This window comes from Leptonotus elevatus, chromosome 4 (assembly GCF_054856555.1).
Source record: "Leptonotus elevatus isolate MCC_2025b chromosome 4, RoL_Lele_1.0, whole genome shotgun sequence".
NCBI lineage: Eukaryota > Metazoa > Chordata > Actinopteri > Syngnathiformes > Syngnathidae > Leptonotus > Leptonotus elevatus.
In genome coordinates this window covers 11,687,159-11,699,934 of record NC_141242.1, presented here as the reverse complement: position 1 = coordinate 11,699,934, position 12,776 = coordinate 11,687,159, and the positions used below count along the sequence as shown (strand labels likewise).

At 45.0% G+C, this 12,776-nt stretch overlaps 1 protein-coding gene across 2 annotated transcripts in view; it reads right to left on the bottom strand.

The window, feature by feature from the left end:
* Positions 1–12,776, bottom strand: part of cttnbp2 (cortactin binding protein 2) — a 37,419-nt gene that overhangs the window by 6,138 nt on the left and 18,505 nt on the right. For both annotated transcript variants that reach the window (XR_015094531.1, XM_086072880.1), the window contains exons 3-11: positions 10,152–10,382; positions 5,320–6,670; positions 3,379–3,639; positions 3,198–3,297; positions 2,212–2,362; positions 1,376–1,576; positions 1,168–1,285; positions 700–990; positions 513–608 (exon numbers count right to left, since the gene is read on the bottom strand). Coding sequence is in view for 1 of the 2 variants with exons in the window: in XM_086072880.1 (XP_085929006.1) it covers positions 513–608; positions 700–990; positions 1,168–1,285; positions 1,376–1,576; positions 2,212–2,362; positions 3,198–3,297; positions 3,379–3,639; positions 5,320–6,670; positions 10,152–10,382 (2,800 nt within the window). In the remaining variant the exon portion in view is untranslated. The remainder of the gene's footprint in view (positions 1–512; positions 609–699; positions 991–1,167; positions 1,286–1,375; positions 1,577–2,211; positions 2,363–3,197; positions 3,298–3,378; positions 3,640–5,319; positions 6,671–10,151; positions 10,383–12,776) is intronic.

Here is a 12,776-nt window from a genome sequence, read left to right as displayed (position 1 = left end):
AATAAGGTCAATTGCGTTTTTCAACTGCTTGCATGCTTTTCCTACAAACCTAAAGCTCACGCGTTATGTGGATAGTTTCATGGATGTTACATGAATGTTGGTTACATTGATGTTAGATGGATGTGATTCAAGGGTTACGTCATGTTAAAAATAGGTGACATGGATGTCCCCTTTTGTTACATAAAGGTTACATTTGTTACATGAGTGCTATGTTACATGGCTGAAACATGAATAGGGTGACGTATCTTTTGCTATGTTTATCTTAAAAGGATATGCTGTAGGTAACATGAATGTTACATATACTGTAGTTTATATGGCATGTAACAGAGATGTTTGCAAGTCATACATTGTTACATGTTGCATCAATGAGGTGAATGTTACATGCTTGTGACAAAAGTCCAATGATGAAGTCAAATGAATGTGACAAATGAATGCTACATAAGTGTCATGTAAAAGTAACATGTTAAACAAACTTTACATAAATGTCACGGATGTTTTTTTGTTTTTTTTACCTTTCAGTCGAACGGTGATGACCTGACTAAGAGGTTTACGGACCAGATCCCAAGGTGAGACAGGAAGTTCCTGACCAGGCCGCCACTCACTTCCTCCTGCAACAACGCAGGCATACATATTGATTAATTACAGGAAGATGGTAAAGAAGGACAATTTCAAATTAGGCAATCACCATTGGCTTCTCACCAATCAGGATGGAGCTGATGCTGGCGGGCGTGAGGCCCAGCGGGGGGCGCTGTGCGTCCTCACCGCACAATATATGCAAATGTGTGGTGAAGGCCTGGCCAATGGCGGCACTCAGCTGAGACCAGCGCATGGAGCGCTCCACTGACAATCTGCACAGCACTGACTGAAGCTCACAGGCCTGCTTCTCATCATCATCATCATTTTCGTTGTCGTCACCATCCGTGGAAAACGGAGGTGAATTGGCTCGGGGACCATCTGAGTACTGGAGACGCACCAGGACTCGGTACTGATCTACAACATGGAAATTGTCACTTCAAACTACAGCCAGGCAAGAAATCTCCAATGAGTGTGTGTTTTTTTTTTTTAAACAAGTTCGATTTGATTATCGCGATGAATAAACATATTTTTTCGATTAATTGTGAAGCCCTAATTTTCATTCATCAATGTGAATTGTGCACAACCACTCACTGAGATTTTCCAGGAGATCTTTGCAGTCATCTGTGGCAACGTCATGAATGGTGCGATTACATTTATCTCTCCTCTCAATGTCTTGATCACGGTGGCTACACAGCACCTCCAGACACTCCTACGCACACGCACGCGCACACACATCGACATAAATGATATTAACAAACAAGGTCAGCCTTTATATGGGAACTGCTTTCATTTATTCCACCTTCAGGCCGAGAGCGGCCGCCATGTGGGCGGCCGTCCATCCGTCTGCGTTGGCGTGGTTGAGCAGGGCGGCAGGCAAAGCGGGGGCTCCATCGGGGTGAAGGGTCGCAGCGGGGTCTCCGGGGCCGGGGTGACAGAGGAGCAGACGCAGCGTGTCCACGTGGCCCGATCGCACCGCTGCGTGAAGACACGTGCAGCCGTTCTGCACAGAGGACCATGACGCATCGACTAATCAGTACTTTGTTGTTTTTATTTTTGTTATGTAGGAGTCCTGGAATTTTTTGCTAGATATGTCTGCCATGTGTAGACCCTTAAAAAAAAAAATCATGCTCGGAAAGATAGAGGAAGTCAGCCATTTTGGTTGGAAGTGGCCATTTTAGGGATATTTCCAGTAATCCTTCAAAGATGAATGAAAGTGCTCATTTAACCCAGTTTGACTTCACCGCTTTTCAGAGTCACATGGCCACCTTTGACTCCACCTACTGGCCAACATCAGCTGGCGGCTAAAAATACATCCGGCCGCATTGCTACAGACATTCTACGGCATCACAGAGAAAAGGATGTCAAGTGCAGCAAAAAACAAGGCACTCAATATAAGTGGATCACATCCAAGGCAACCAGTGGGCCACTTCGGGTTGTCGTAGCAACCTGGGAAGCAAGGATCAACCTATGTACCCATCCATCCATTCACCCAGCTATTTTTCGAGAAATTCAATTTCAAATCAAGCCTTAAGAGTTCTTAGGAGAAGTACAGAAGTGATGATTGCACCTGAGGCCTTCAAAGGCCATTTGAAAATGGGAAAGCAGATGCTCAAGTGTGTGGTGGAGGATATATACCGGGGCCATACGGGAGCGATCGGCGCCGGCGTTCAGCAGGATGTGGACGCAGTGTTTCCTGCCCGCGCCGCTGGCCAGGAAGAGGGCAGTCTGGCCGGCCTCGGCTGCCTCGTCCACAATAGCGCCCGCAGCCAGCAGAGCCTCCACACAGCTGGAGGGAGAAAGGGTGCTAATGTTAGACAGTAATTCATTCTTTCGTTAATTAATAGTGCTGTCAGGTGATAACATTTTTAAATCTAATTAATTACAGGATTTTAATCAATGACTCTATTTTAATCTCATAACTGCTAAAGGCCCCCAAATAAAGAATTTGAATTCTAGGACATTACAAAATTGTAGTGCGTGACTCATCAAGTGAAAATACCAAGAAGAGAAGGTTTGAAATCCACATTTCTATTGTTGAAGTGTGCTTCTAGATAACTAGATCTCCCACAGCTGTCATTTTGAGCCTAATATGGTTATTACTGGCTGTTTTGAGGAGCTAATAAAACCCCTCTCTTGCTTTTCTGAGGCGGACGGTTGGTGGGCCTTTATTGATTTCGATTATCAGGCTTGTAGTGCCAAAAACGTCATGACTCCATCACATCTAGCATTTTTTTTTTAATATAAGCTCTTACTATACCTTGAACTGGCCGGGGTAGGCTGGTCTTGTTCGAACTTGCTGTCTGGAACTCCCGAGTGATCCAGCGAACACTCATCGTGATTCGTCAGTAATTTGCGCGTAATTAATTAATCTAGATTAACGCGTTCAACTGACAGCCTTATTAATCAACACTTTTTATAATACACGGTAAACAACGGTGCTTTTCTTTTTCTTTTTTTAAACTGGACAACAAATTACAAGAAGTCACACTATAAATACATGTCAAACAGTAGCTGGCCCACACCTCTATTGGGAAAGTTTCAGGGCCTCTATTTCACCCAATAATATTAATTATTGATCATTGGTGGGTTTTTGGTGTGTGTGTGTGTGTGTCTATACTCACCCACTGTGGCCGTGAGAGGCAGCAAAGTGCAAAGGTGTGAATCGGGTTTGATCGGACACGTTGGCAGGTGAGCCGGAAGACAGCAGCAGTTTCACGCACTCTGTACATGACATACAAAAAAAACGATCAATTATATCATCAATAATCAATAAAAAACCTCACCTACATCTGCGTTACCCACCTGCGTGTCCGTGGTGAGCAGCAGCAAACAAGGCAGCAGTCAAGTTGTAGAGGTCTTGTGGTGGGTGGCGGGTGGGCTGGTTGTCCGTGGCAGTGGTGCGGTGGGCGTGGTCGGGCGTGGTAGGGTGGGGTTGGTGAAGCAGCATTGACAATAAAGTGACATTTCCCTGGGAAGCAGCTTGGAGGAGGAGCAGCGGCCGCCCGCCGTCCAGGGCAACGGGCCCACCGCTGCCGAGAGGGGGGACTACGGAGGGACACCAGCCTGCGGGGAGTGGGAGAGAGGGGGCAGAGGGGGCGGGGACGGAACAGGTTAAACCAGGAGAGGGTTGACAACCACACTAGAAGTGCTGAAGAGGAGGAAGAGGAGGAGGAGAAACGACATGCCTGAGTAACCAAACACACATAATAACATCCATCCACACACTAACAAAATTTAAAAAATAAATATATAAAAACTCATCCTAAGGTGGTAGCCGTGGCATAATCACACGGTTTCGCTTGTTTTGTTATACGCTTACTGTAAAATCACATGAATAACACTCACGCAAAACTCAAAAACCCTTCATCAAAGGTGGGTATTATACAGGGGGCTTAATAAGAAATGATTTATTTTTTCTGAATGTTTAGATGTTTACCAGAAGATAGGCAATACCAATACAAAAAAAAAATTGACAGTCATGATTGGTAGTGCACTTCATACACATATGCTTCACATACTGTACATTTATAAGCAGTTACAGAATTAAAAAGATTTATAAGCAAAGTAAATAAACCATAAAATAGCTTACTAAAATGACTACGAGTGTACAGTACAAGAATGATTTTCAAAATACTTTAAAAGACATTAATCATATCGGTATAGGAATAGTATCGTTTTTAACATTTACATTTTATTGGTATGTTTTGAACCTTTATTCATTCTTATTATTCACAAAAAAGGATACCAGCTAATCAGAGGACCATATTATACAAAAGTAAAAACTAAACAAAAAAAAGTGTTGTAAGGGTGATTTGGGGGCATGGATTATACACGGTGTGTGTTATTAACATGATTTTACGTTATTCAATTATACTACACTTAATTGCATTTAGTTTTGTTATTAGACCCCACACCATTTGGCTCTGCTGCGTTTGTCTTTGCTGTGTTATACATTGTTACTACTACACTGAATCTGTTAGATCACACTCCGCAACACTACACCAACGTTCGTATCGATACACTTATTGGACTTACGGTTATCATTAACCAGAAAACTCCTGTGAAAACATGTCCTGACTAGTCGGCACCTGCTGATCATGACAGAAAATAACAGCTTGCATGCAAGCAGATTTTCCAACAAGTGAAGTCAAACGAACACCAGCAACAAATTTGGGAAAAAATAAATAAATAAAAGTCATTGCATAGGAATAGTTAATACATGGTGAGTTGTGATTGCATGACATCACTTTTACCTGAGAAGTACAAAAACCAGAAGACCAGTGAAGGAGTCGAGAGGTTAGGGTGCATGAAAGGGGCATGCTAAGTATAGGCTGGAAAGGCAAAGGGTAGGTGAGAGCAGCCACTGGCATCAGCTTCAAAGAGGAAAGGGGTGGCCATCAGGAAATTATATTTCATACAATATAATCTTTGTAATTAAAATGCAAGCCACAGTGCATCCTTCTCTTAGGTTTTTCTTTTGTAAGCATAAGTGTTGGGCTAACCTGTTGGACACAGAGCGCCACAAGAGGACGGAGGAGATTTAAGAATGCAGTCTGGATGTTCGACTTCTTGGAACGGTCTCTCACTATGCTATGCTATGCTTTGATGTAAAAGATTGGGCTATGCTAATCTAAACTACGCTACACACTGGGCTAGGCGCCATAAAGAGACAGCTGGAAGAGAGGCAGTGGCGAGAACTGGAGAAAGACGGAACGTGGGAAGTGGGCAAGGGGTCCCCTTTACCTGATGCTGTTGCCAGGGGGCTGTCTGTGGGGACACGGGGGCTACAGTTGGATGGAGCGCTAATGGAGAGGGAGGAGGGAAGGGGGTTGATGGAGGGGATGGCAGGGGTGACAACAGGGGGGCATTCTGCAAACTGGTCGGGCCCCGGGGAGCGGCGGAGGGTGTATGCACCCACCTGAGAGGCCGTCAGGGCTGGTACCAGGTCCAGGGTGGGTTTGGGCGGCAACTGGGGTGTCGCTGATTTGAGGCCCACCCCATGGGAGCGCCCGCTGTCCCCCACCACCTTTATGGGCGGGTGAGGAGGCGAGGGGGTCTGGGAGAGCCCGGGCTTTTTGGGCGGGATGGGGGGAGGGTTTCCCCGGTCAATTCTGGCCACAGTGGGGGACTTAAGGCCGATGGGGTGGCTGAGGCGGCTGGGGAAGGCACCCCCCTCCGAGGCCGAGTGCGGCAGGCTGGGCCGCAGCGCTCCACCACCCCCTGCTGGAGGGCTGGTGAAGCGCGACAGGACCTGGGTGACGGTGTGGCGCGCTTGTTGCTTGGCAGCAAAGTTGTCCCGGTTGGTGGGGGAGGGGTCACGGGCCGGAGGACTCTGGGAGGCCGTGCCATTTTGGTCCTGTTCCTGGAACTTGTAACGGGCCGCCTGGACGCGAGGGCTGACCCCACTGGGGAGGCCGTGGGGGGCGGCTTGGGCCTCAGAGCCGTTCTCGCTCTGCGCCAGGCCTCCCGAGCTGCTGTGGACGATCCCCCGGGCGGAGGTCTTTGGCAGGCTGAGGCCGGCGTAAGGGCCCGTGGTTGGTTTGGCGGCTACGGTGAGGGGAGTCTTCTTAGGACCCTCCACCTCAGGGAGGGGCTGGTCCGTTTGACAGCAAGCTGTTCGAGAGCTGACGGGATCCGTGGCCACGGAAACGGAAGCTCTGGGCGTCGTGCATGCGGGGGCGGCATTTTGGGCGCCATCCTTTGCACCCCCACGTTCAGTTCTGAGCTGCTCCACCTGCTGCCGTAGGTTCTGACTCTCAACCTCCTCTCGGCCCAACCTGGCCCGCAGCTGCTCACGCTCCGTGTCCAACTCGGACAGCTGCTTCTCCATCTCGGCCTCCATCTGCTGGCCGCGCTGCCGCTCAGTGCTCAGCTCCTCCCGCAGGCGCCCGGAGGCCCGGCCCTCCTCGTCCAGTCGGGCCTGGAGTTCGTCAAAGCGCTGCGACTCCTCCACCACGCGCGTAGCCAGCTGCTTGCACTCGCGCACCAGCATCATGACGATGTGCTTGTTCTTCTCGCGCTCATCCTTCAGCTGCGTCGTCAGCTTGCGGTGTTCCTGCTCCAGGCTCTGCAGCTGCAGCTTCTCCATCTCCAGCTGCCAGAGGAACAACACAAATGGCATCTTTACACTGTGTCGCGCTAACAGGTTAAGTACCACAAATACATTTTTACCCAACTAAGTTAGCTTCTAACTAGTCACACTAATACATTTTGCTTTGATACAACAGCATTTGGCTTTTGCTACCTTACCAAGTAAGAAGTAAGAAGTAATCAACCAGCTAACTAACAAACTAAGTAATGAATTAACCAAGCACCTACCAAACCTACTAGCCAAGTGACTAACTAACCAAACAACCAAGTAAGGAACTAAGCACCCAACTAGCAAAACAGTAAACTAGTTAAGGACAATAAAATAATTAACCAAGTAGCAAACCACGAAACAAACAAATTGCAGAACAAAATAAAACAAGCAAACCAAATCAACAAAATAGCAAAACAACCAATTAGAAATGCACTTATTACTAGATAACTAATCAAGTATCAAACTAACAAATGGAATGACTAACCAACGAAGTAAACTAACCAAGTAACTAATAAATCAAAGGAACCAACTACTACAATTAACTTGTGTTGTTAGCTAGGTTGTGTAACAGTAGTAGTTGTGGGTCAGACCTCCAATGATTTGCGATGACGGGTTCTGCTATAATTGGAACGCCAGCGCTATTGTTAGCTGGGTGGCAGCTCTGTGGCGAGGGTTCAAGGGGCTTAAGCGGGGCTCCACCCCGCTAACGAGACTCCCCAATAAAAGAGCTCCCTGTTGTGACGAGGACATTGCAAGACAGCTGTTGTTCAAAGGAAGGAGGCGCTGCCACCAGCTGCTAATTGGCAGCAGATTACATTCAGCAGACCTTCGCCAAGGCTCCGGAAAATCCCATACACGTCCGACTGACTCGGCTACTGTATGACATCATAGACGGCGTGTAGACTGGCCAATGAACTTTAACTGAGATAGATGCAACATGCTAATTTATATGCCAACATTAAGTTACGCACAGACATTAAAGAGTTAACTGCTCAGCTCATTTGAATGCTGTTGCTAGCCAAAACAGCAACACCTCAACGGGCTGTCCTATAAATGAAAGTGTGCATGTTGAAAACGTGCTAAGTATTAACCATGATCTTATGTTACATGGAGACGGCGTCTTTAGCGTCGATTAGTATTCCATAGACTGGCATATGATCGCTTGACAGTGTTGCGTGTATGATCTCAAGAGCTATGCGATTATTTGATTCCAGTCTATAGTATTAAAGAAGATCTTGCGTTATATGGAGCGACTATTTGAGACCAGCTGACTCACTGCCGTGGTCACGGCAAAATATTTTGTGCAGTTTTAAAAGTCTACAAACCCCCGTAAAAAACAACAACGATCCTGTAAACATTACACACAAACGTCATGCCTGTGTTAAACTCGTGGATAATTCATCAGCGAGCTCGCAGCAGCGGGATGACGAGAGAGGAAAAGGGAGTGCGGGATAAAGATAGCGCCGAGTGTGCGGGTGAAATTCACTCTTCCCAGCAACCCAAAGATCCCAGTGAGGGCAGATGCTCTTCTCATCGTGAAGCTGCTTCATGTGCCACCGATCCATTTACATGACAGCAGCTGCTTTACAGTGCTTTACAGTCACCTCACGTAAATGAATTTGTGGCTTGGAAAACTGCATTTCTGCCGTGTGACTTAGCCTTTCCTCGCCAGCAAACAGTTTCATTCTATTCTTTTTTTAAAAGAGCAACATCAAGTAGGGCATTTATATTTTATGAACATGCAGCATCAATAGTTTTGTCTTTTTTTAACAATGTGTAAATTGTTTTCTTTTTAGGAACGTGGAACATTAATATATGGGCTGTTTAGGAAACTCCAGCAGCTGTAGTTGTCGATCTTTTTAAGCGAGTCAAACAGCTAGCAAAGTTTGTCTTCATTTTAAGAAAGCCCAATATTAATCATTTGTCTAATAAGTATATCCTCTTTTCAGGAAAATGGAACGGCAAAAGATTATCTTCTTTTTAGGGAAGTTGAACAGACAGTTGTTGTTTTTCATTTTCGGAAAGTGTAACATCAATAGTTTGGCTCTTTAGGAATCTCCAGCATCAGTAGTTGAGAGTCCAACATCAAATGGTTGTCTTCTTTTTAGGAAGGTATAAGATCAATAATTAGTCTTCTTTTTTAGGAAAGCATTCTAGCATACAATACATGCAGTAATTTCTGGACTATAAGCCGCTCCTTTTTTCAATTGCATTTGACCCTGCAGCTAATAGAAAAGTGCGTGTTATCCCTCAGATCACACTATAAAGTGCAGGAGCGTCAGGCAGAGCAAAACAAAAAAAATCATCCCAAATACAGTAGGAGAGACAGAACGAGAGTGAGACAATTTGCGCCCTCATTATGTCAGGTGCGGCTTATATGTGTAACAAACTCGAGTATTCCCCAAATTTAGCTAGCACGGCTTTTAATCAGGTGCGCCTTATAGGCCAGAAATGACTGTACATACAATATATGTTCCCTTGTTTGTTTGTTTTTTAATGGAAACAAAGCAAATGTGCTGGAACCGTGTTTTTAAAACGTACCCAGTTTTTTGCCAATGTGTTGTAGCCCATTAGCTCGTACTAATAATGATTAAAATGATCAACAAATGCCACTATTGCCCCATTTTGTGTTTATTTTTGTTGCTTTATTTGCGTATTATCTGCCGGTCCTGTTTGCGTCCTTATATTGTGTGAAAACGGACATCGTTTAAACTGAGTTTGTGCTTTATGCACTCTTTAAACAAGCTGCTACGATTTTCAACACAACTGTATATTTAAGCACATGTTAAAGTATACACACACACAATATATATATATATTTAACCGGCTACTCCCTCCTCTAGTGCGGTTGACTTAAACCTTCCAGTTGGCTCTCGACTCCATCATATCTGTAATTTCCAGGCGGTTCAAAGAAAGGACACACACTGCATATTTTCTCTTGACTCGCTTTCTAAATGCTACAATCCCATTTTGCCATCATCTAAACAATTTCACCACAGCATACCTCCCGGCAGGAGGGGCGGTAGGAGGTGCACATAATCCCAAAGAGACCCCTGGAAAAACTTACACACTCATAAACACGCTTAGTCAAGCGGCGAAAATAGAAATGACACAACAGAAGAGTGGGAATTGTAGTGTTAAGATCCATTTACACACACAACACATGAATATATACCTGTACATTTTTAACAATGTCCTTATAATTCCTGTCCATTTGTTTTTAATTCTGCTCCTGGAGGGCAGTTTTCCTTAGGAACATGACATTTTGTGGACATGTCTGTCATCAGCAGACCCCCCAAAAAGTCTCCAGAAGCCATGCCTAAAAACAGGAAGTCTGATATTTTGGTTTGAAGCGGCCAGTTTAAGCTTATTTTCCATTCTTGTAAAGATTTGATCTGAGGTCTGATTGCTACCAAATTTGCACCAAGTACGGTATATTAGACAGACGGGCATTATTTAAGTGACTAACAGTCAACTCTACCCGGAGCCTTACCCTCTTCTGTCGGCTCTCAGCAGCAGCCAGTTGTGCAGACATGCGCTCCTGCATCTTCCTACAGTGCGCCATGACGGCCTCCAGGACGGACATGGGGCTGGAGCCCAGCGGCCGCCGTTCCTTGTCGCCTCGCGGGACACCGCACTCGAAGTCCCGCTGCAGCGCCAGGAAGGGGTCGGTCAGGCTGTAGCGGCTGTAACGCTCCTGCAGGAACACTTCTTTCCTTTGAGCCTGCCAGAAGAAAAAAAAAAGATAAAATAAATGCCGACAGCTTCAAATTAGCAGTGACCACTAAACTGTTGAGTAGTGCTTTAATTTGCTGAAATCTCTGCAGCCGACAGCAGCAAAGGGGCAACACAATGCAACAATAGAATGTTTGAAGCCCTTTTCATGTTGACAGTAAAAACCGGCATTTTTTCCCCGGGTACACACAAATCAGCATCTTGGTGCAGTCAACAACATCCAAGCACACAGAGATTACAGTACACAGATTTATATTTAGTTTGTTTTATATTAAATTCCATCCATCCATAGTTTGCTTTTTTATTTCATTGCGTCCATTTTTACTTAACTGTTGCGTAAATTGTTCCATCGGTCAGCTTGTAAAAAGGCACTTTGTCTGGGAAGAGAGGGAGTCGGGGGGATTCAATTGACCACGCCCGTCAGACCTTGAGCGATGTGTTACGACGAGCAAAGTCAATATATCGACTGTCTGCGTGTGTGTGGTTGTGTGAGCGGCACAGGCTCGGCTCAATGAAGCCGACCTTCAAGCACAAGAATAACACACTTTTGTCAGTAGTGTCCTTTAAAGTGTTTATCTTTCACTACCAAAATGATGATCACAGTGTGTGTGAGGCGTGACAACAAAACTACACAGCGGATTCTTTCTTTGACGTTTGTGCCACCTGTGTGGGTGGCAAAAGTCTGAAAAAGAGCCAAGTAACAGGGTAGTGGACAGAAACCAGAAAAAGGAGCACAGAAGGAGACAATGGTAAAAAAAAAAAAAGAAGAAGAAAGAAGCACAGTTTTAGAGAAAAGTGAACGCAACAAGGGAGAGAAGTGGACAGAAGCTGGAAAAGAAGCCTGGAGTTAGACAGAAACGGAAAGAAGCTTGATAAAGATGCTCTGAGAACAGTGGACAGTGACAATGTAAGCTTAAAGTAGTTAGCATTAGCTACAACCAAAAGTCAGGAAGCCACAACATGATGGCTAGCAAGGCTAGCATGATCCATGTGTTTCATATTGAATAATTATTAGCTAACATAGCTAACATCAGTGAACAGTTGGCTAATTAATTAGCAGGATGGCTAACATAACATACGCAGAAAGGCTAACTCAGATCAACATCAGCCCGCTAATTTACTTCATGAAAACCGATAACAACATTCATGCTAGAAATTTAGCATGCCAGCGCTAATACGGAAAGCAACTTATGGTATTGCTAATAAACAACAAGAACAAAGACCTCATGAATGCTAATCAGTGTGCTAATGTGTCGTTTTGGGTTACACTAAGAATGCAAATCACATGCTTGCTATTCCTACCAGCTGCTGGATGTCGGCTAGCGTCAGGACCGCAAAGCCTCGCACCCAAGTGTACGTTCATATACGCGAGCATGACTTGCAGCTATGCATGTGCGTGTGCGTGTGTGCGTGTGCGTGGTCAGCAGCTCCTTGCTGTTTATTTTTAGCCATTTAATGGCACCATAAACCCACGCAGGCCCCTCTGCTAAACCCCTCTCCTGCTTCATTAAACTGCGTTGTCCCTGTGGGCAAAACAACAAAAATCCCCCCAACATCTGATACTGACACATGTGATTGTGTTGAGCGTGCGTGTGTGCGTTTGCTATTGCTGCAACAACACACCAAAGTTACTGTAAGATGTGATTAGTATTTCTATTTCTGACCAATGGTTCGATACACAATTTGATTTTTTTTTCTATAAATAGATGTATATCTATAAGGTCAGCAGTACAGTCATTAAAGCCCATCTCGGCAGTGTTTCAAATCTCATTTGTCACTTTCTGCTACTGTACTTTACAGTTCAATAGATTAAGTTTGCAAGTAAGTGAATACGTGAGACTTTGTAAAGGTCTTTGTGCACTCATCGTATGATGTAGATACAATGATATATAAGTGCACTCCATTTATAGTTGGATTTTTCGTCTGTTGTATACTATGACATATTTTTTTCCCATAAAAGCACAAAATGCAAATTGATTTGAATGCCACTCGCTGAAGATAACACGAATTGCAAGTGGAGATTTTTATTGCAAGTCCGAGCTCTAATGTAATCATAAATCAATTGATCAGTTTTCTTCCGTGCACATGACAGGAAGTTAGATCAGGCTTGCTGAATAAATTCATTCAATCCGGTCTTGCGCAACAGAAAATGGATTCAGGGTTGTTGTGATTAATTGTGTCAGCCCTTTTCACCAGGCAAATTTAATATGAGAACACACACACACACACACACACGTACCATGGTCGTTGTTAGCGAGAAGGCCAAGCAACAAGCCAACAAGGCTCGTATCCAAACAGCTCCTCCGATATCACATACACATCAACTAGAACATCACAGCACTCAGCACGCACGCACGCACGCACGCACACTGAAGCGCGTAAA